General features: G+C 36.2%; 1 protein-coding gene across 1 annotated transcript in view; it reads left to right on the top strand.

The window, feature by feature from the left end:
* ENPP3 (ectonucleotide pyrophosphatase/phosphodiesterase 3) overlaps positions 1–24,026 on the top strand; it is a 34,832-nt gene that overhangs the window by 9,219 nt on the left and 1,587 nt on the right. The window contains exons 7-24 of the mRNA XM_054279036.1: positions 2,184–2,263; positions 2,814–2,933; positions 4,345–4,454; positions 5,843–5,908; positions 6,787–6,859; positions 7,316–7,424; positions 7,578–7,706; positions 9,089–9,120; positions 11,837–11,964; positions 12,853–12,919; positions 14,349–14,436; positions 14,939–15,108; positions 15,221–15,278; positions 16,030–16,184; positions 20,022–20,157; positions 20,670–20,747; positions 22,076–22,208; positions 23,740–23,896. Of these exons, the coding sequence (XP_054135011.1) occupies positions 2,184–2,263; positions 2,814–2,933; positions 4,345–4,454; positions 5,843–5,908; positions 6,787–6,859; positions 7,316–7,424; positions 7,578–7,706; positions 9,089–9,120; positions 11,837–11,964; positions 12,853–12,919; positions 14,349–14,436; positions 14,939–15,108; positions 15,221–15,278; positions 16,030–16,184; positions 20,022–20,157; positions 20,670–20,747; positions 22,076–22,208; positions 23,740–23,896 (1,889 nt within the window). The remainder of the gene's footprint in view (positions 1–2,183; positions 2,264–2,813; positions 2,934–4,344; positions 4,455–5,842; positions 5,909–6,786; positions 6,860–7,315; positions 7,425–7,577; positions 7,707–9,088; positions 9,121–11,836; positions 11,965–12,852; positions 12,920–14,348; positions 14,437–14,938; positions 15,109–15,220; positions 15,279–16,029; positions 16,185–20,021; positions 20,158–20,669; positions 20,748–22,075; positions 22,209–23,739; positions 23,897–24,026) is intronic.

Here is a 24,026-nt window from a genome sequence, read left to right as displayed (position 1 = left end):
GAGTGGAACATTGAAGTATAATGCATTGAGTTATGGGGAATTTTTTTTCAAGTCAGGTATTTTAAGTATGTTGACATTATTGCAGTAAGGCTCAAGTAACTATTTTCCAGCATTTCTGAATTTTGTGAAGAAGAGTAAGTTGAAGTTCTTTAGCTTGTGCTTTAAAGCGCTCTAAAAAGACAGACCATTAGTGCATATTTGGTTAAAATTCCTGAATATTTCAGAACTCAGATCTCCAGACACCTGTACAAAATGTCTCTATATTTAGTAATTTCTTCTCAGCAGCAATAGTCTAAGTTGACAGTATTTGTATCAGTCCTGAGTATGTTACATTATGTTTCTATTGTGCTCCTTTGAAAATTTCACATGCATGTTATGAAGTACTACATTTTATGGAATAGTTAACAATCTTGTTTGAGGATAATGAGAGTATCCAGAAACCTGAGCTTGAACTAATGTGCAAACCTGACTTTTCTGGCTAATTGTTTATTCTGTGACATCATTCTGACTGGAAGGAACTTGAATCAGTGAAGGAGTCACGAGTGCTGAAGTCAGTATTCAGTTCCAGTCTTTTGAAACAAGGTGAAAAGGGAATGCCAAACTGGCAAAAGGAGCGAATACCATTCTATGTCTGTGTTCCTAAGAAATCCTTTGAAACAAGAACCAATCTAATTCAGCATTGCACATATTTGTGGTCAACTTGAGCAATTGTTTAAGCACACTCATGCTTATATTTCTCAGAAATCTACAGGAAATGGAAATTTCTTTCTTTACAAAAGAAAAAATGAAATGTTGATTGGTAGCATAAAATCTTTACTCTCTATTAACTCCTTTAAACTAGAACTTTCAGTAAATGTAATCAGCTTATAGAATATGTACACAATGAATATAGATCCTTTATGGTTCAAGAGAAATCCATAGAAAATTTTGCTGATTTTCTCATATCTTTCAATTATTCAATTATTCAGCCATTCTTCAAACACTCTTTATTAAGCCTTTTTTTTTTTTTTCTGTATCACACTGGAATGGTTTTGTTGAAAAAAATCCCATTTTCATTGTTTTGGTTGCTTAATTAAACTCAGCTTCTGTTCTTTGGCAGAAATGCTCTACATCAATAAAAAAAGTGTGTTTTAGCATGAATGAAATAATCATCTGGTTTCAGCTTAATATAGAACTTTGTATTTTCTTTGTGAGTTAGATGTAAAAACATCATTAAGACATCTTCCAGTCTTCATGTATTTGTTTTGTGGGTAAATAAATTGAATCTTAGAGTGGATTTAGAGATTACAGATGTTTGTGTGCTAAGAACCTTTGATTGATGAAAAAATAATGCAATGTTCGGAGATACAGGTAGGACACCTGGGGTGGGATTCTCTCCAGGGCAGAACATTTGCATTTAGACATATTCTTGGAGATGTCTGCATGTGAGATTATTATATGTTCACTGAAATCAGTGTGTTTATGTTTAATATAGTCTGCACAGCACAGTGCAAGAGCCTAGAGGACATGTTAGATCAATGAACAGACAGAGGGTGCCACGGGACAAGTTGCTGCTGCCCTAATCTGTGTTTTTGGTATACTTCAGAGTGCCATGGCCTTCAGCAGCTGTGTCAGGAGAACACAGATCTCAAAGTGATTTGCATCAAAACTGTCAACTTTCATGCAGATGTCTTGGACATCAGAGGGTTTCCCAAATGGCATCTGTTTCCAGTCCTTCAGCAAATGAGCCCTTCCCTGCTTGTCACCAATCAGCTCTGCAGAGTATCTTGTTTGGTTTGATATCAGGCTTCAGTCTCATTGCATAACATTGTTAGAAATCTTAGGCCATTTTAGATCTCAGAAGTATCTGAGAAATTTATTTGGATTGTCAGACCAATCCAAATAAATGGAAGATGGAGGAGGAGCACCTGAAGGCCAGGATCATAAAGATTTCTCAAAGGACCATAGGCCTCTAGGATTTAGGGAGCTGAACTGGGCATCCAGGTCCACTGACTGCAATGGGACAGTAGGCTTAGCTCACAAGGAGACACCAGGATTGTATGGGTCTTGTTTTGGAGTGATATTTCTCCATCTAAAACTGCAGCAACTGATAGTGGTGATTTTTGTTTGTTTTTAAGACTGTTAGTTTTCAATTTAAAAAAAAAAAATAAGAAAGTGTATATTAATACCCTGATCTGTTGCAGAAACATGTGGCACACATTCAAAGTACATGAGAGCTGTTTACCCAACAAAAACCTTTCCAAACCACTATACTATTGTCACAGTAAGTGAGAATTTTTGATTTTCCTTTTCATTGTCTTGATTACACAAAAAGGATTTTGTGGTGCCTGTCTTTTTGTGGGACATGGGAACTCATGCTAAGATATCAGAGAGAGTTAGAGATGCTGAGATGGTACATACAGGTGTGATCTGTGTGGCTCTACATCTTGCCCTGGCCTGTGGGCTGCTTATTCCTGATCCTTGTCAGTTTAATTGGATATGGGTGAGCATGGGTGAGGACGCAGCCTTTTGATGATAGCGTTTGTTAGGGTGGGTTTGGCAGCTGACATGCAGCCACATGACACACAGGGTTCTTAATCTATAGCACATCTGGTTTTGCTTGGGCTGGGAAGGAAATATGGAAAAGGGAATTTGATGGGCACTCTGAATTCACTGGCAGGAAGACAATCTGTGTGAATTAGGAAAGTGTTCTGCTTCTAAGAGAAAAATTTCTTTAGAAATTGCAGCACTGTAGCAGTGTGCATTGAAACATAGTTTAGGGTCCATTTGATTTCAGGACTAAGCATTTTATTTTGTGTATTCTTGTTTTACAGGGATTGTATCCAGAATCTCATGGTATCATTGACAACAACATGTATGATGTAGACTTGAATGCGCATTTCTCACTTTCAGGGGAGGAAAAATTCAAACCTGCATGGTGGAAAGGGCAACCAGTAGGTTTTTTTGTCATACAGTATTTATGTCCAGAGTGGTTTGTGTCATATTATAAAACAAAACAAAAAGGGAATAAAATTAAAAACTATGCAATATATTTGCAGAAAGTACTAGATAACCTGTAGGCGTCATATTATAGGCTGCCTACAAAATAATTTGCTTGTTATGAAAAGTAAAAGGACTCTTAAAATATTAATTCTGAGACTTAAAACTTTCACTCAATGTGGCAGTTAGTAAAAAAAAAACCTGAAATATTTTATCTAGTACTGGAATGGTCTTCTTGCCACAAGCAGCCACAGTAAATTTTCAGTATGATTTGATTTTGGAGTTGGTTTTTTTTTTTTGCTGTCTCTTGATGACTTGCTACAAAATGAAATTGGTTTCTAATTTACATATATTTACACATATCTTTTTGCAAATGTCCAGGCATTTAAAAGCAAGGAAGAGAGTAGCAAAGAGCTTAATTTCGGAAAAAAATGTCAATTATATATGACATATGACACATTTCATAACAACCCTGAATTGTACCTGTGGTTATGATTAATATTATTAATTTCCTAGTAATATCAAACTCTAATAATAATGCTGAAAAATACCCTAAATATATGCAATATGTAGTATACTTACTTAATATGCCTTTGTATATGTGTGTCTGTGTCTATGTGTCTGTGTAGTAATGTTTATAATATACCCAAGTATCCAGATTCTGGTGCTGTTTCTTTTCCTGAAGGATTCTGTCAGGTTTGCAACACAACCATAGCTGCACTTTTTAGGATTAATATAATAATGCCCTCTTATAATAAAGTCATACAAGTAGTATCTATATCTGAAATAGATACAAAACAAAATGAAACTAGTATAACAGAATATTTTATTTGGAATGGACTAACAGTTATCATCTAGTCCAGCTGCCTGACCAGCTCTGGGCTGCCCAAATATTTGATCACATTTTTAAGGGTGTTGTCCAAATGCTTCATAAACACTGACAGACATAGGGCAGCAACAACCTCTTTAGGAAGCCCGTTCCTGTGTTGTATGTGTAATAAAATGTTTCCTAATGACAAGTGTGAATATCCCTAAGGCAGCTTCTTCCATCTTCATGATCCTGGGGTTTGCCACAGGAAAAGGGATCACTGCCCATTGGCATTTATGCATTTATGGAAATACCTATGTGATTTTCTATGCTGAGACTATCCAGGAAATTACAACATCATGGTTTTCATGCTACTAGTTTTTCTTCAGAATGTGCATGTAGGAAACAAAACTTCATATCAGATATGGTCATTAGGTAACTGAAAGGAGAAGAAAGGAGAAGGAAAAATGCATGCTTGCAGCACATACTTCTGCTTTTGTGATCTGAAGTCCTCCAGTGATGACAAAAAAATCATTTGTTTGTATCTTTACCCAAAGGTCTGGCTGACAGCAATGTCCCAAAATTTGAAAGCAGGCACCTTCTTTTGGCCAGGCTCTGATGTTGAAATTGGGGGAAAATACCCCACCCTGTACACCATATACAACGGGTAAGATCTGATACAGCTTGTACTAAATTCCTGCAGATTACTCCAAAAATCTAAACTGCTATTTGACAGTTGAAAGAAATGAAATACAGGATTTTTAAACAAGTCTGACAGATAAGTGCCATGTCACATTATCCTGGTTATGCCATGGAATTACCAAAAATACTTGAAAATTTCAAAGCCATTGAGGGGATTCACAATGAGAAAGTCAAAGGGTACTGTATATTCTGCTCTCCTAGACAGTTTAGAAGTCTTAGCCAAATGCAAAACACTAGGAGAGCATCCTGGAAATGATTAGTAGCCACTGCTAAGCTGCACCAATGACTGCGATATTTCCATGTGTAAAATCAACATATATTATATAGCACTCTAAAAATACTTGCACTTGAGAATAAGCTTACAGATAACCTATACCTTAAGACAACAAACACAAACTAGGAAGCCAAGGCAAAAGGCTATGGGGGACAGAAATTCTTGGAGAGAGACTGCTGGATAGGGAAGAAACTGAAAGAAGAGGGGCTCTGAATTTCCTCTGGTCTTGCTTGCATGTTTAATAATGTGCACACACCTGTTGAATCATAGTTCTTGTATGTTTTTTTTCTAGTTCATTCAAAGGTTGCACATGTGAAGTACCAATTGCCTTCATAGTTTTTGTGGCATTATTTTTGTTGGGGTTTTTTTTTGTCATTTGTGTTTCGTGCAGTTTGTTTCTTTTGCTATGGAAGGCATTGGCATTAGTAAATTATTTCTAGATTTTGATGATTGTGATGATTGCAGTATGCTTCCCATGATTCTTTAGAAAGATAATCTAAAGCAAGCATAGAACCATAAGTCTCTGTAGATAACAGAATTTGCAGTGATGTATTGGCTTGGTACTCAGAAAACATCTAAGTACTGTGAGTAACTAACATACAGCTTGTGCATGACTTTGAGGGAAAGCAGAGATATTTAATGGGTGAATTCTCTTACAGGAAACAAAGCATGATCTCACAAAGGACTGGATGGCATTATTACTTACTTTTAAAATATGAAAGTTCAAGGCTTATACTTGCTGGAAAGAATAAAAATTATTCTACCTTGTATTTCAGGTTTATTTCCTCAATTTAAAATATCTTTTTTTGCATGTATTTTTAAATATATGAGTAGTCCCACCAACACAAGCTTGTGTTTGCAAAATCAGGGTCTGTCTAATTTACCACTTAAAGTGACTTATATTCAATTAAAAATGAGAGTAATAAAATTAATTGCAATACCTTGTTAAAATGCATCATTCTTTGTTGCAGATCTGTGACTTTGATATATGACTAGAGTATGGACACTTTCTCTGTATCTAGGAAATAGAAGTGCTAGTCAGAAAGTTCTGTTAACATCATATCTTTTTTTCTTTTCAGTTCTGTTCCATATGAAGAGAGAATTTCAGGAATACTCAAGTGGCTTGATAATGCCCAGTCTGAGAGGTAACACCTTGTAATATTTACCTGCTTTGTTAGACTATAGCTTAGAAAGGTGTTAATGCTTAGCAATTGAAATTTATGTTGGTGTTTGTGAAACATGGAATCTTCCTCACCATTTTAAATGATTATTTGCTGAACTTAAGCCTGTTCTTATCTTATCATAGCTATGATAAGACTGTAGGTACAAAAGACTAAAAAGTGAACATATATCTGAACAGGATGTACTGTTGTATGAGTTTTATTTGATTATTCTGTCTTTTTTCTTGGTGCATGTCCTGTAGGAAACATTGATTCAGTTTCTAGTTTAAGTGTGTGGATGAAAGATTTTATGTGAAGGCTAATGCACAAGAAAGGTTAAATACATGAAAGTAATTGCAGTAAGTAATTCAGGATGAAAAGTAAATGTCAGTGCTGATCGTGGTGTTAACTTTGTGATGTGTAAAGAAATGAAATATTTTATATGGCAATTTGCTAATAAAATCCTAATGTATTTGCAGTTAGAATTTGCTCTCTAGAGTCTCACTGCTTAGTCAGGAAGAGCTCTTTCAGATGGTAGTTCCATTTACATCTCAAAAAGGATTGTTTGCTCTGATGTCTGAGATCTTGAATTTTTCCAGGGTGATTTCTGGTTACCTGTTAAGACACTGGGTATTGTTTCTGAAATTGTAACTTTGAAGAGCCCATGTTGATTAATTACAAAACTCAGAGGAAGCTGGATGATTATATTTGCTGTATGGACTGTTATCAAGGTTTAAAGAGGTTACTGATAATTCCTTTTAAAATGCCATTTAATGCTGCTTTTTTTTCAAATCAAAGCGTTCTCTTTAGGTGCTGCCTCTAAATTTTCATAATGTTCCATTCTTATTTATTTCTAATTCAAGGCCTGATATATACACTTTATATATTGAACAACCAGATTCTTCTGGACATTCATTTGGACCAGTTAGTGCTGGTGTAAGTAGTTCCTATATTTTTCTTATACTTGATTGCACTAAAAATGGTGTTGTAGTATGAACTTAACCAATTTATAGACCTGAAAAGGATAGTAGATGAAAAATTGCCATGACTGTTTTATGACTTTTTGTTAAGAAGTTTTGCTTGTGGTTGAGCCTAATGGTATGATTCCCATACTGTGCGTGAATCAAAAGAACCATTAACCAAACAGACTGGCAGAAAATAATTTCAGATCATACTAATACAAAAAATATTAATTTTTATATTTAGACTGAACTTTAATTATATTACTATATGATATTTAGAAGCACATGGCCTGGCAAATCCTCAGAGCTGTCTTTTACACTGTACTTCAATGTTTCCTAATTTGTAACCCAAAAGTATTACATTTTTACTTTCATGAAGGCAGAAAGTTCCACCTTTAAGGATCTTAGATGTAACTGGTTTATCTCACAGGTAATCAAAGCCTTACAGTTAGCAGATAAAGCAGTGGGGATGCTCATGGATGGACTTAAACAAAGAAACCTGCACAAATGTGTAAACCTCATTGTTTTAGCTGATCATGGTAATGTATATACTTCTTTTTTCAAGTTAACTTTACTGAGTCACTGTTTTCTTCCTGTGTGAAATATGTGGGCTTAGTAGTGTTAATCCATTTTATGAATCACTTTATCTTCCTTGCCATATGAAAAAGAGCTGTTTCTATGTTGCCCTTTAGGGATGGAGAAGACCTACTGCAAGAAGTTAGAGTATATGACTGATTACTTCAAAGAGGTGGATTTCTACCTGTATGCTGGGCCTGCAGCTCGCATTCGAGCAAAGAATGTTCCAAATGACTATTTTACCTGTAAGTCTGGACCAGTCCTGGGATTGAGCAGTCAGTGTAGCAGGAAATAAACAATCAATCAAACAAACAAATGAACAAATAAATAAAGAAGTGGATAATTAGTAGTAATCAGCAGTGTGAGCAGCTTTCTGTTTCCCTTAACTTGGCTTCAACATCCATGGAAGTTGTTTGGGATTTTTTTTTTTTTTGAAGAATGACCACTTTAGATGAATTAGAAGGTTAGAAAAGATTGTTGCAGACTCTAATTTGTATTTTCTTGACATGGAAAGATGAAGTAAAGGTAGTTTGGGTTTTTTTTAAACTGGAATTCAGGTCTTTCATAAGTGCATTGCTCTTTACAGATTTCTTGTGCAACATTGGCAGAGTCAGTCTTTTTGAAGTAATGAATATTTCTGTGTGTACAAAGTTAGAGTCTGAACCTTAGTACAGTGGAGTCTAATGGTTAAGACATTAGAGCTAGCGTCTCAAAAGAACAGAAAATTGAAACCATTTGAGCTAACTCTGACTTGAAATAGATACCATGCTATCAGAATGGAAAAAAAATCCCAGAACTTTCTGTATCAGGGAAAACAATGGAGATAAAATCATGGAAGTTCTCTATGTATTGACTTCAAAGAATTTGTAAAGTATTGTAAAAGGGATAGTTATTTCAGGTTGCAAATAAGAGCTGGGATCCCATTGAACTTTTAATTCATATTTTATAATTGTACTTATATTTGAAGGCACAATATTTATATGACATAAAGCAAACTTTCATTGGTTTAAGTCATACAAAAGCAGCTCAGGAAAGAATACTCATGGTTTTTCTGTGTCTCAATCTCAATAAAATTGTTGACTTATTTCCTCTAATACTCTTAGATTTTCTGTAAGAATTTTTCTTCCATGAAGTGCTCATATTTACTATTTAGAAAGTTAATCTCAAATGGTTAAACTAGTCTTCCAAATGTGCAAGGTGAAAATACCGAGACAGACTGAAATTTCCTGTGTGACTGTTGCTGGAAGCAAAATACAAGACAAGTTCTCCAGGTCCTGTTCAATGTAAAAAAGGTTATACTTCAAACAGGGGTTAGATAAGAGAAAAAACCTCGGGTCTGATGATCTGTCAGCTTTAGGTGTAGGCAGTCATCAGCATGGCAGTTCTCTACAGTCTGTCCTGATGTACCCAAAGTTCTAGTGTTCCAGTTACTTCCACAGGCACACTTACAGATAATTACCGTTGGAAACATAACATTCCTACCTGTGGAAGGTGATAGTTGCCGCTATCTTCACAAGCTAATAAAGAAAAGCAACTTTAGGGACAAAAAGCATGTGTAAGTTTTTGTCATGAGGCTTTGTCCTTCAGCCATTCATAGGTATATTAATTCATCTTTTCTTTTTGACAGTTGACTCAGAAGGAATCGTTAAAAACCTCACAGTGAGTAAATATTCTCATAACTTTTACTCATAGCTACTCTTAATAGGAATCTGAGGAAAAAACACAGTTTGTAAAAAAATGAGACTATGGTGCCAGTTTAAATAGTGTACTGACTCCACTCTACCTTGGGAGGCAGTTCTGGAAGTTGTTAAAAAATGATGCACAAAGGTTTGCCTTAGGGGATTTCTGTTTAGGGAAAATTATTCTGTACTTCACTTAGAGAAAAGGCTGAGTTCAGGGACAGAAACTTGGGTATATCTTCATGACAGAAGAGAATACAGCACAGAGATGCTTTAGACAATAGGCATCTGTTAGCACTGGAACACAAGTGCTGCACTCAGGCTAGGCTAAAGTAACTTCCACACAAGAGATTGTAGAGTACATTGGCACAAAGTGTTGTAGAAGCTGGAAATATAAGTAGGAGGGGGGGATTTTAGACACATTAATGCAGGACAGCACTGTAAGGGCTTTTAGATCTGATCCACAAGGAACATCTGACTTAAAAAGTCCCTGAAGCCTAGAAGAAACTAAGCAGGTATGAGAAAGAAACTTCATTCAATACTCGGCTTATTCTTTCACACTTTCTCTAAGTGTCTGATTCCAGGAATTTTGGAGGTCTGATTTTAAACAGAGTACTATGCAAGACAGGCCTTTGGCATAGGCAGTAAGACTGTCTTAGGACCTTTTGGCATATCACGGAAATAGTTGCAGTGCTTTTCCGTATGATGCACCATGACAGGGTCCTGTACTGGTAGTTCTGCTTGGAACTGAGCCAAGCTGAATGGATCTAGCACTTGAGGGCAGGTCCAAGCTTGCCTGTCTCCCATGTGGGCACACTTTGACAGCTGAGTTCTGAAGAATACAAGTAAAGAAGTGCAGAACAGAGTGCAAACCAAAGGAAGACCAAACCTATTTCTTTTACTAGAGGGTGATGTGGCAGTGCATGGTGCTTTCCTCTTTCCTTATACTTTTTTAGACACATAATTCAGTCTCTATCACTTTTTTGTAGTGTTCAAGATATACATTAATACATGTGGGATGAATGCTCTGGCCAAACTAAAAAAATTGTAGGACAGTTGTCTTTCTGTATTTCTTTCCTTTCACAATTTACACTGAGTTAAACATTTAAACTGCTTGCTCTCAGTGTGCTGTCATAAATTCCCCTTGTTTTCTTCATTGCCAGTTTGTTTCCTATTCTGTGGCTTGTCCTGTGCCAAGCAGTAGACAGGTGTTGTGGTACATTTATAAAAATGCTCTCAGTTTGTCAAAATCCCGGGCTCCCAAATGGGTATGTTTCCGATAAATCTCCACTAGAGGTCTCCCGTTAACCTGTTGTACTTGCGGGAGTAGGATCAGCGGCTGGGAATAGTTGAAGGAGCTTTCTCAGTGCTACATCCCCTCCCTCGCTGTATGATGCAGTCTGTCATATCAAAGAGCATTGGTAGGAGGGGGAATATTACAATCTGCATGTTCTCAACTTCAGCTGAAACTGCTACTGCTAATAGTTACAGAGATGTGACATCTTGTGCCTTATGGGAATAGGCTGGTACCAGGATGTGCCCTCTTTTCTTTCTTCTTCATAAATGGTTGGTGTATTTTGTCCCTGTCAAGTTATTAGAATGAAGGGTTTTTGCAGATAAGGTAGTTGTGTGTTTTATATTTATTGCTAATGAATAGACATAAGTCATATGCTGATTTCCTCTATTTTCCCTTTTAATTAGACCTCTTCTTCTGAGATAGCAAACACACTGAATCCTTATTTTTCATGTTCCTGGATTCCTCTGTTCTTCTTTGATGACTGCTGAGTCACAGTTACTCCCATATCACATGTTAAAGTCTGTATCCTATGCAGAGCGTACAGTTTTAGTATTTAGAAGTGAAGATGTCAGAACAGGCTCCAAGCATGGTATAGTTTGCACAGCCTGTGTGGTAAAACAGGCCCATTTCTGTGGCCCATGCAGCTTCCTCGCAGCTCTTCCTTTAGCATTTTAGATATTCTGGGTTATCCCAGTGCTGGATTCCTGATCTGGAGCAACACTTCTGAAACTTTGCCATGATGCTTGCAGCCAGCTGGAATGGCTTCTAATGGCCATATATAGTTAAGCCTTGCAGTATGTCATATGGTTATCATTAGGCTCACAATTCCAAGCTCTTCCATGGCAGGCCTGCTAATGCAGCAGTTATATGAACACACTAAATGTGGGTGTAAAAGTTAAGATCTTTAGCTAACAGCTGAGCAATGGACATTTACATGCTCAGGCTTGCAGCTAAAACCCTAGACTGTGCTAAGTTGTGTGTGCTTGGCTTGCTTTGTTATTTATTGAATGGTAAAGTGACAGAAGGTGGCAGAAATAAACTGCCAGGGAACTTTCTCTTGTGAAGTGTAATCTTACCAATCAGATGCCAATGGCATTAGTACAGAAATATAGACTAAACAGTTCTACTGAGTGTTTTTAAGCCTTAGATGTACTTTTACCACAGTATTTGTGGGCTTGATATACAGATTGTATGTAGCCTATTTTCAAAGAGTTTCAAAAGTGTCGCTTTTCCTTGCATTGCTTCTGGGGCCAAAAATGACATCTGTGGGTCACGCGAGAAGCTATCTATGACTAATGGGCTTTGTGCTTGCATTCCTATCACTAAGGATAATTTTGAATGATGGGTGGTTGTTTGAAACTGAGTGAAACTCGTGATTGGACTCCTTTCTCTCGCACAGTGCAGAAGATCCCCTCAGCACTTCAAGCCCTACCTGACCCGTGACTTGCCCAAACGATTCCACTATGCCAACAACATTCGTATTGATAAAGTTCATCTTTTGGTGGATCGACAGTGGCTGGCTGTGAGGTAACATGATTTGTGTGATTGTTATGCTGGTTTTTTCATCCCACTTTCATCCCTTTAATTTCTTCACAGCTGCTTCATTTCCTGTTTTGCTTTAGACTTGTTACATTTCCATGTTTCTTACAGTTAAAATCATACTATACATAAAAAGGAAACATGGTTGTTTTGGTGAAACTAAATCGCTGTCCAGGACATACAAAAAGAAATGTGCACTGAAAAAACAATCTTATAATCACCCTATTTTAAACTATGTTCAAATGTTCTTGGGCCTCTGAAAACAGGATACCTGCACCTGACAACTGTGCATTAATTTTTCCATGTGTCTTAGCAATGGGTAGAGGAAAATAAGTGTTAGTCACCATGTCAGAGTATTCTGTTGTGTTGCTAATTCTATAACCCATCCCCACATTATCCATGTCTCTTCACCCTTCAGAATCTATGATGAAAATGCATTGTCTTGTAAGGCAAAATCCCTTGCAGTCTTATTTATATTCCACAGAAGCTGACAGCAGTTCTCCCATTGTAAGCTTTCTGTTAAAATGCCAAAGAATATAACTAGGAATTCTTCCAAAATAGATTACACTTCTTCTGCAACCTGCAGGCAGGTAAAGGACTCAGTTCAAAAATGGCCATTTTGTCAACTTGCTTTGAAAATATTGTTTCACTGTACACTCATAGCCAGTTAGGATAATTTATTACTGTCCATAGCAATTTCTGTTAGAGTAGAAAGAGGTCTTCATAGAAATGAATGCTATGATGAGCCATAAATGCTACAATATGATGGCAGAGTCAGTTCTCAACGAATGATGGAGTCTGTGAGCCACAATGACTGTTACTAAGTGCTTCTATTTGTGTCATTTTAATTTACACTCTGTGATGGTTTCTCCTAAGGGATAAAAGGTACACATCTTGTGATGGAGGTAACCATGGCTATAACAATGAATTCAAAAGTATGGAGGTAAGATGACTTCTATTTTATTCTATTCTTGACCTTTCTTATGTACAAAATCACCATGTGCCAGGTAAATCACCAGAATACAGAACAATGACAGTTTTTGCAGTGCACTTTTTCTTTTCTGGCCACAAGACATGTAAAGTGTAAACACATACTAGGTCCAAATATTTGTATTGCCTTTCATTGATGTGTATAAGGCCTGTTTCTTTGGGGTCCTGTAGTAAAAACAGTCTGGTCTTACCTTACCTGCTTGGAGACAGGTAGACTGCAGTAAACCAAGTGTACCATATTTAACTACTGAATTCCTTTTTTCTTTCATTCTTCCACTGAGGCAATGACCAAAAAATCTCCATAGGCTCTGGGAGTTCATCTGAGCATCTGAAAGCCTGTATGCTCAAATAAACTAAATCTTATTGTCTCTCCTTATCTTACAAGAGTTAATCATATCACCAGAACTAAAAAACTAATTAGATATACTGTGTGTTAGTATAGCCTATGTTACAGTTTCATCTCATTTTCACTTCTGGTTACAGTGAAAATATTTTGAGATCTTGAGCTTTTGGTGTTTCATGTACTTTCTGTGATGTGAACCTTTAGCTAAGGTCAAGCATGCCACTGTAAATCCCATATTCTGTGCCTAAGAATCAGATCCTTCCAGATCTTTACAACTATGTTAAAACCAAATGTCAGTGATCAGAATTATGCTGAATGTTCGTATGGAAAGAAGAGGTAAATTCTGGTTACCATGGAAACCTTAATAGTAGATAACCTTGCACAGGTGCCACAACTGATGCTTTTTTTTTTTTAAAGAAAGGAGCAATATTTCGTCTTTCTATAATAAATTGAAAATTCCTTTTCTGTTATGGACACATAATATTATTTTAGAACAGATCATTGTCCTGTTAGTCCTGTTTCCCATATCTCCTAGCAGGCACCTCAGGAGGCTCACAAAGCACTAGACAATCCCGTGAGTCTGTACATAGCATCATTATCAGTGTTCTGCCGCAAGGCTTGCAGGCTCCAGAAGGGCTGCCCAGCACTGCATTGCACCATTGGTGGTACAGATGCAGGTCTTTGCTGAGTTTGGAATGGGTCTCTGCAGTTCCTTGCTCCCTGGTTTAACCATGGCCATAGACTCTTAAGTGACCCAAAGACTTCAGAGTGCAACAGGTATTAAAAAACCACCCCAAAACCAAATGAGATTCATTATATAGTTTAAAATGGGAAGTTTTGCTTTGCATTTTTCTTCAAATTATGTACAATGGCAGAAAATTGCCTTCCTTACCAGAATAATCCTGTACTTTTAACTTCTGTGACTGTGAAAAGACTGTATTTTGTTCCATTGTCCGAGTTTTCATAAAGTGCAACTGAATTGGTTTTGACTTTGCTCCTTTAGGTAACGGTTTTTTTTGTTATTACTATTACAATCTAGGCTATATTCTTAGCATATGGCCCAAGCTTTAAAGAGAAAACAGAAGTGGATGCTTTTGAAAACATTGAGGTTTACAACCTTATGTGTGGTGAGTAGAAACAATCCAGTACTTAAGACTATAAAGTTCAAACACCAGTGTTATAAGAGCTAAAAGAAGCATAGCTAAAAATTGAGTGAATTCATTCAAAACCAAAACATTGAAGCCATGCTCTTAGGCCTTCTTTACACTGCTAAGAAATTGACTTCCACAAGTTGCTCTGCTTTGAAGGTTTTTTCTGATTGCAGAAGAATTCCACTAAAGAATCAGAGGAAACCACACCATGCCATGTGAGTTTGCTGTCAAACTAATACCTGTGCACTCAAATATATAGTTACTAAATCTTGATGCTGTGGAAGATAGCAAAGAACCTTCAGACCTAGAAAACTGCAAGTTGGTGGGAGTAGTTACTGTAATAGTTTAAATAATGGAATAAGCTATTTCTTCCACTTTTAAAAATTACTAGGAGATTAGTTGATTTGGACAGATAATAACTTTTTAAAATACTGGTTTAGTCTTAAAATATGTTTACAAATTTCAAATGTTTCAACAGATTTGCTGCGTATAACACCAGCAGAAAACAATGGAACACATGGCAGCTTGAATCACCTCTTAAAGAAACCCTTTTACAATCCTTCACATCCAGAGGAAGTCTCATCTCCCTTTTCATGTCCAGTTTCCAGTCTGCTTCATACAGATGACCTGGGATGCAACTGCACACAAGTAAATAGGGGTTTCTGGCATCTTTTAATCATCTTTGTCAAGTGTGTTCTACTTTCTTCATTTTTTTCCTAAAAAATTGATTCATTTTGAACAATTCTCTGACTTTTTACAGATACCCATTGTGTCAATAGAAGAGCTAAATGAGAGGTTAAATCTCACCACAGAAGAAAGTGAGTAGCAAAAAATGAAAAGAGCAGCAGTATTTTAAAATCCACACTTGGTGTATATTTCATGTCACCGGTTTCAGTGGGAATTTTTGCAACATTAATTACAATTGAAAGTGAAGTAGGAAAATCAGGTCAGAAGCATCTTTTTTTTTTTAATTTTTCCTTTTCGTGTCTTAAAAAAATGCTAAAGGACTCTGTTATAGCAACATGTATGTATAGGAATAGGATCTGAACCTCATTAAAATTTTGGAGAAAATCATAAAGATTTCAATGGTCTTGAAGAAAATGTGAGCGCTGTCAGGCTATGTGACACAACTCTTATTCCTTACCCTGTATCCATAACTTTACCTTTCTCTGATCAAAAATTCCCACAGATACTTCTTTCTACTTTTTTTATGGGGTTTCTGGAAATTTTGGGAAGCATTGTAATGCCTCCTAGTCAATGTAAATTTTACTCTACTGGCAAGATAAATTCAAAATATTTGCATTGCTATGAAACTTCAAAGAAACAAGAGTTTTCAAGTCTGATATATTTTATTTATTTTATTGACTTTTGTACATTAAACATAATATAAAAACTATTTTCTACATTTTTATTCTACTTATAAGCCTAAAGAACCATGACTAGGTTTACTGTTGGATCTATTTGTATTTGCTAAAGTTTTAGTTAACAATTTTTGTCTGCTCTCTTAACCCCTTGTGCCATGCAAAATGTTATAGAAGAATAAATCAATAATTATTATTTAAATTTTAGTAAAGAAGGCAAACTCATCTCATTTGCCATATGGGAGACCCAGAGTTCTTCAGAAGGAAAAGGACTACTGCCTCCTTTCCCATCATCAGTATGTGAGTGGATACAGCTACGATATCCGGATGCCACTGTGGACTTCCTACACTGTGAATAAGCCTGTAGGTTATCAAATACCTCTACTACTCTTAAATATGGGATCTAATGGGTTAAAAATGTGGTCCATTTGTCAGGAACCCAGTTTAATGGCTGGTGGATGTCATGTGACTAAGGCACTTGTGTCAGAAAAGTTGTTGATATTATTTAACTTTTAGCTATCTTAAAATAAAGTTTTGAGAAATGGGAATGACCGTTTGTTAGGGACACAAAAGATACAGGAGCTGCTGGTGACCTGGTTCTATTAAGCCTGTCCTGTAAAAGGGATATGCTGTCAAGACAATTCTCCATCTCTCCTGTCAGTTCCTATGGAAAAGCAGGATTGGCTGTGATTTCCCAAATCAGAAGTTTTAGGCTTTCTGATGAGTACCATGACCTTTTTCCTCTTAAATACCCTCTATGTGTCGCAGACATTTTTACACAGAAATCCTTTCTTTCAGATTTCTGCATTTTCTGGGAAGCTGAGGGCCCCCAGAAAGAGAATGTAAACAATTGTTATCAGCTGCTGTGGAATGCAATAGGATTCACCTTGATTGGCTCATTTTCTATGTTTATGATTAAGGGCCAAACACCAGTGCAAGCTAGGGGACTGAGTCCCTGGACACAACTTTGTTTTAGATTCTTTTCTTTTCTATTCTTAGTTTGAGCAGCCTCTGCAAACTTCTCTCTTTATTCTATTTAGTATAGTAATAATGTATTATATATCATATATCAATAAATCCAGCCTTCTGATTCAAGAAACAAGATTCACCGTCTCTCTCTCACCAGCAGCGACCCACTCAGGTGCTGTAATATCTATGCAACTCTACAAGACAGTTTGCACTAGTGCATATGTGTTCTTTGCTCTCTGTTACGTGATATAATTTCTGAAAAATGTAATTATAGTTGAATGAACCTCTGAGTGTTCAAGGGTATGCGGATCCGGAATAAATTGTTTGAGTTTTCAGGGTCGGTAAACTAATGGACATTCATGGGCTTACTTGCCCTCATAATTTGACCCTTTTTCTAAGTTGCCTTGAGGAAGTAGTTTCTATATTGAATCTTCTGTCTGAAGAGGACTGTTATTGATGTCTATGTGATTTCTTATTTCAGCAGTACAAATATGAAGAAATTATTTTAATCAAATGTATGCTGCTAAAATGATAGCATTTCAGAAAGTTTCACTATATGCTTTCTACTGATTCTTCTATCTTGGTTGAAGTATCATGAATCCAATCCTAAGAAGGCTAAAAGTCATTTAAACAAATGTCCATTTCAACAAGAACTGTTTATACTTCATATTTGAAGATCTGCCCTTAAACCTTTCAATGAAAGTGCATTATTCAATTGAAAACTAGTAAATTGTGGGCATATTTTTTTGTCTGATTTTGCTTTAAAAAGATTGAAAAGTCCCATCAGAGCTGCAATTTTCTTAATATTGAGCTTTAAAAAAGCTCAAAAACTCAAATAACTTTCCAGATATTTTCCTTTGTTGAAAAACAATTTCTCAGTTAGCAAAGAATCATAGAAGTTTAAAGGGTTGAAATGGACCTTAATTTAATTCCAATCCAGCCCTGCCATGGACAGGGATATCTCCCAGTAGACCAGATTGCTCAAGGCCTTAGCCAACCTGGCTTTGAACTGTGCAGGGGTTGGGGCATCCACAACCTGCCCTGGCAACTTGTTCCAGTGTCTCACAACCCTTATGTGAAAAAAATTCTTCCCAATATCTAACCTAAATTTCCCCTCTTTCAATTTGTAGCCATTGCTCCTTGTTTTATCAGTACAGTTCTTGACCAAGGGTCCCTCTCTTGCTTTCCTGTAGGTTCCCTTCAGACGCTGGAAGTGTATAAAGAAAGCTCCTGCTCAACTTAACATCTAAATTAAGAGAAATACATATTTTGCAGGAGTATCTTATAGCAATTTATGCAACATTGTGGGAAGCAATGAATGAGACTGAAGTATTGGAGGATATAGGTCACAGCAGACTCCAATGCAGTGATGTGTGTTTTCTGTAGGAAGAATAGGAAATCATAAATTCCATCTGTAATAGTGTCAGAGGCACAACAGTGAAAGGCTCTGAGTGTAAGAGCTCATGCACTGACTTACCTTGCACAGTAAGCTGACATTATGATTTTTTATTACATGTGCTAATCAAGGGGAATAGGCCTTGTGATTTATAACAACTGTGGAAGGACAGAGCTATAGAGCTAATGCCTTTGACGGTAAGGTTTAGCTGCAATACTTGGGAATGACAGAAAGTTGCCCTTTCTACAGAATTTTTATTGCACCCTGGGTTAATTATGTTTGGATGCAGCCTGTGCAATGCTTTACACAATTTGTAGGTTGGGGTATATCTCATTATTAGGTAGCTATAAAGAGGTGCTTAAATATTAAACTAGGTAATGCAGGCTGGGCTTTTGTGTGATTTGGGAGTTTTGAAACTGGTTGAATAACATACACTTGCAGATCTTAAATAAAAGATGTTAGCATTTTGATTACTTTTTATTCTCAGGAATAAGAAAATTTAAGATTGAAGGGCATTAGTTTTCTTGAGGCTTTATACTCACCTTCCAGAGAGGAAGGCACATTTTCTTGCAAAAAGACAAACACACCTGAAGGGGGCTGCATTTGACATAGGAGACCACAGCAGATGCTCAAATTCTGTTATGTAATGCAAATAACTCTTGCTTCTTGACATTAATTACTGGCTCATCAAAAAGTAATAAATGGCATCAAAAAGGACAATTCATGATGTGATAGCCACAGCCAATTTTTAGTTTTAACTGTCTTCTTCAGGAGACATTATGGTTCTTTGACCTGAAATAGAAAGAGCCAAATTGGAAATGAATGATTTTTGTTTTTTGGTTGTTTGGTTAGGTTTTATTGACACATGATCTGCTCAGGAGTCAAAGGAAGACTTTTGTCTTTTACATTTCATTCCATGTGGTTATATATGTTTTCCATTAATATGCAACCTGACCATAACATGGCTTCCACTTGAATTCTGATAGAAGTAACTAAAGAAATTAAATCAAGGAGTAAAAAGAGGCACAGGAAGAAGAACATTACAGTTCTTTTTTTTTTGCTTAGTTTTAATTGATCAAAACAAACAATGTACTGAAAATTAAATTAGACATTTATCTTCTATTTATAAAGGTACAATGCAAAATATATTCCAGTCTTAACAAAATGAAAATCAGTTACAGGTAATGGAGGATGAAAAAAAGAGTTAAATGCAAAAAACAATATTCAGATGATCTAATGTTATTGTAAAATTATGAAAAAGTGTGTAGAAAAGGTAATAGGAAAAAAAAAAGTGAAGGTTATAGAAAGAATTATAGTCATCAGAATTACTTTTGGCCAGATCTTAGCATGTTAGCATATTTTGGTGAGTTACTAAAGCCATTAAAATGTTCCAAATTTACTGTGGATTTCTTTATCTGTGACTCCTCAGCAGCACAAATTCTTATGGAGACTGCATCCTCAGATGCCAAGATGAGGTACTGGTGTCATTTTTATCTACTAGCTGCTTTCCAGGAGGATGTGACATCCAGTTTGTGTTTCCAGAAATATGTAAAAGTGACAAATGAGTCAAATGTGAAATCTGTTTTTGCCTAAGGTGTAACCTTATTTTGCTCCTACAGTTTTATGCGGTGCATACGGATTTCCCTGAATTACCTAAAAACAGGAGTAGAAGAAAAACACTACCCAGAAAACATTAGTGTCCATTACTTGCATTGACCTGATTCACTATGAAAATAGGAGAAGATTCAATGAAGTCCATTCTAGAAAGTAAAACCATACAAAGAATTGGCTTAGCCACAGCCGTGGGTGTAAGACTTTTTTTTTCCTTTTCACAGGAAAACACATCTCCTCTTCCTCCCACTGTTTCAGACTGTCTGCGGCCTGATGTTAGAATCCCTGCTGCTTGGAGCCAAAATTGTTCTGACTACCCAGAAGGGCTGACCTTGACCCACAGTTTCCTCTATCCTCCCAGTGAGCATGGTTCTTTTTATAGAGACCTTAGAAAGTCTTAATCAGCTGGATGTGGGTTTATGTTTAAACATATACCCAAACACCAAAACAAACTTCTTTGGATCAGCATGTTGGGCAGAAAAAGGTTTCCAGTGTTTGCAGACTGACCAAAAGTAGGGCAGCTGCTACTTGTATCTAAATATTTTTGGTTTAGAATATTTAAGGTTTTTTTTTAAAACATGGAACAACTTAAATGTGATGAAAACCAGTTGGAATGATGTAAAGGGTTGGAAGGAAAGGCTGTCCCTCTTCCTCTGCATAAGTAATTGTTTCCTATTTTCAAATTTGGTAACTATTATTTATTGAGTAGATTTCTTGAATAAATTTGGAGATATGTTTGCAATAGGATCATACACTCATGCTCAAATGTAACATGTAATTGAACTACATGTACCTACAATTTATAGTGATATATGAATCAATTGGTCTTTGTATAGTATTCCATTCACTTATATTTTGGTCTTTTTATATAGACTACAATTCATCTGATCTTGAACAGTATGATGCCTTACTCACCAGCAATATTGTTCCCATGTATAAAGCTTTCAAAGGTAGGTTGCAAAATTTTGATTAATTATGATTAATTTTCTATAATTATTGTTCTTGATTTGATAAAGCTATCACAAAATTTCAAAACATTAATGCATGGCCTGCTGTATATCCAGATGTTGTGAAAATATACTTAAAACATTTTAAGAGTAGATGTTTGAAAATTTATAGCACAATTATATGGGAGTTTTTTTCTTTGTGTAGTCTTATCTGATTTCTGCTTATCTCTGCTTACCTGTTTGCTTTTGAGTTTGCTCTTCATCTCCTCTGTGCTATTCTAACATGAAGTGTTAGCTATGAAACTCTCATAAAAATATCCCTTGGGAAAATGCTCAAGGTGAATGCAAATGGCAATTCTTTTTTTCAAAATCTGAAGAGAAAACCCCAACAATATTAATCTTGCAACACTATTTCTATAATAATATTTTTATTATGCAATAATAAGACATCTTCCCATCCAGCCTGACTCACATTTGTTTGTAATCATTGGTAAGAAATTTTATATAACTGTGTATGGTCCTGTTTTATTCTTAGGCCTAGCCTAATTTTCTTAGAAAATGCATAAAAAGAGGAATTGTGTAAGGAAAAAGTTGGAATAAACCCGATTATGTAAATACCTTTCTAATATATTCAGACCTCAATTATTCGTTTGCTCATATTAAAAACCAGAGATCCAGAAGACCTAAGTGTTTTTAATCTTCCAAATAAATCACAGACTGTGAAAAATCTAATTTTTCAAGGAAAACAACAAGAAGGTTCTATAGACCATAAGCAACAGCTAAATCAATAGGAGATTCCCTCAATGCCCCAAACCTGACAGGTTTTTTTTTGCCATGCCAGTTGTAAATATTTGAATAATGTCACTATTTTATATCCTATGAATTGCATTTTCTTGATTGGTGTCTGTGAAATAAGCCAAATTGTCTAGTCATGAGTTCTAGACAGTTAAACTAACACTCAGGTGGTGAGTATTCCTCTCACTAAATCATTATGTCAGTTCCTACTATTTGTAACACTGATCAGGAACGTCAGCCAGAAATTAGTGACCTCTCAGCTCTAGGTTTGTAGCTTCAGCTTTAGATCAAATCAATATACACTCCAGCAGTGCAATTTACCTTGCTATTGACTATGGTAGCATTTACAGCACCTCTTTCAATGGCGAGTGGGAGTATGTCCCTTCTGATTAAATCCAAATTTTGTGTAACAAAGAGTTTAGTTCTGAACTTTTTAAAATTAATATTTAGTGAAAACACAAATACACTATTTTTCTTCAGTGGTGAAATTACTTTAAATTGATATTAATTTTGCTTTTATTTTCTTTTTATGACAGACATATGGGACTATTTCCATAATGTGCTTCTTCAGAAGTATGCTAGAGAAAGAAATGGGGTAAACGTTATCAGTGGACCAGTGTTTGATTACAATTATGATGGCCATTTTGATAGCCCTGATGAAATTAAGCAGTAAGTACATGGAAAAGCCAGAAGTCAAGCTCTATATGATTTCAACTGTGTTTCCACACAAAAACCACGTATTATTTAAAAAGACTAAGAAACAAGTATCATGGAGAATGCAGTATTCTCTTTATAATGCTACATCCACTATTACTCATACAAGAGGAAGTGCTCTTGCAAACAGATACAGTCCCATGGAAGTTGAAGTAAAGAGTAAAAAGCTGTGCAGTTACATGTGTATCTCTATATACATGCACAGGTACAGAGTAGTAATTAGTCTGCAGTAATTGGTTTCCCAAGATGATGCCTAGATTTTAGATTTTGGGCCTCTGCATCAGAAATGCTGGGAGAATATGACTTTTAAACAGGCAGAAGACATGCTTAAGCATGATTTTCTCACTTTGATGTTGTGCTCACTCACCTGTTTGTTGTTTCTTCCTATTGTCTCAAACTCATGTATTTCATCAAAGGTCAGATTTGTGTGTTTGCCTTCACTGAATCACATAACTGGAAATGCAAAATGTAACATTCCTGAGAGGTAACTCTGCATAACTATGGCTTACACAGCTTACTGCAACATCTGACATGTTTACACATAAATTATAAAGACCAATTATTAATGTCAGTGAATAAGGATACAAGGAAATAAAAACAGAATTAGGAAAACTTAGATTAGGGAAAATACCTTCTGAGACTAAGAGCGTTTATGGAGTAGAAAGGTGCTGGGAAATCAGTACAGCTGAATCTATCGCTGGAGATGTTTTACTCAGGCTAGACTTGACCACATCTGATAAAAATGGTTTGAGAATGGGAAAATCAGCCTGCCACATAGTAGGAGGGTGGAAGGGAGGAGGGACTACAACTTCCTTCCAAGCAAAATGCTGTAATACCCAGTTGACCACATAATGCTGCCTCCAGTTTGGAATAAGCATGTTTTAGTCAGCATGGTTAGGCAGTCATACAAAGAAGTATAATAATTTCAGTGATAGTGTTTTGTTCAACAAAAAAAGCCTGGGAAACATTCAGCTCTTTATACACAAGAGTGACCATGTTTGCAGAATAGTCTGAAAAGAGCAGCAAAGACATGTTCAACTGAGTATCCTAAGCTGACTTCTACAGCACACAGCCACAAATCACTGTTCTGGCATTTCTCAATGGCAAGGAGTCAGAAGTTAATTTTCTCATCACTCTCCTCCAATTCACATGGTTGAAATTCTTCATATAATGAAGGACTAATATGATGCTCTATTCTGACTCTTCCAGATGTAGAGATCACTGGCTCTGGCAAAATAGAGTATTGACCACATTAAACAGTCCTGGTTCAGTGGGACTGCTTGTAGCACACAAAGTAATCCATGTATGTTTGGATGTTCATAAAATAAATGGCGAGGGTGTGTATCCCATCAGGTATTTTTTTCATTTACAAAAGAAATTTAAGTCATATAGTATTGAAAGATATATATTGAGATAAATTCTATAAATTTCTAATTGTATCAGTGGTGTTAACACTTGATATCTCAAGAAATGCCTTGTTTTGTAGGTATGTAAACAATACAAAAATCCCTGTCCCAACCCATTACTATGTGATTCTGACAAGCTGCAACAACACATCCTATACTCCACTGAACTGTTCAGGGTCCTTGGATGCTTTGTCTTTTATCATTCCTCATCGACCTGACAACACTGAAAGCTGTGCTGTAAGTATAGTTCTATGTTCCCGTGTGCCAATGAACTTTGAGAACTGATTATTCCCATTGGAATTTAGTCATCCAGAGAATCTTTATCAGTCTGTGGAATTAACTCATTCCCCATGAGCTGGGAGTGAGC

This window comes from Melozone crissalis, unplaced genomic scaffold (genome assembly GCF_028551555.1).
Source record: "Melozone crissalis strain CALT ecotype California unplaced genomic scaffold, PUWL_Pcris_2 ptg000027l_1, whole genome shotgun sequence".
NCBI lineage: Eukaryota > Metazoa > Chordata > Aves > Passeriformes > Passerellidae > Melozone > Melozone crissalis.
The sequence above is the reverse complement of the archived record's forward strand: the minus strand, read 5'-3'. Positions and strand labels throughout refer to the sequence as shown.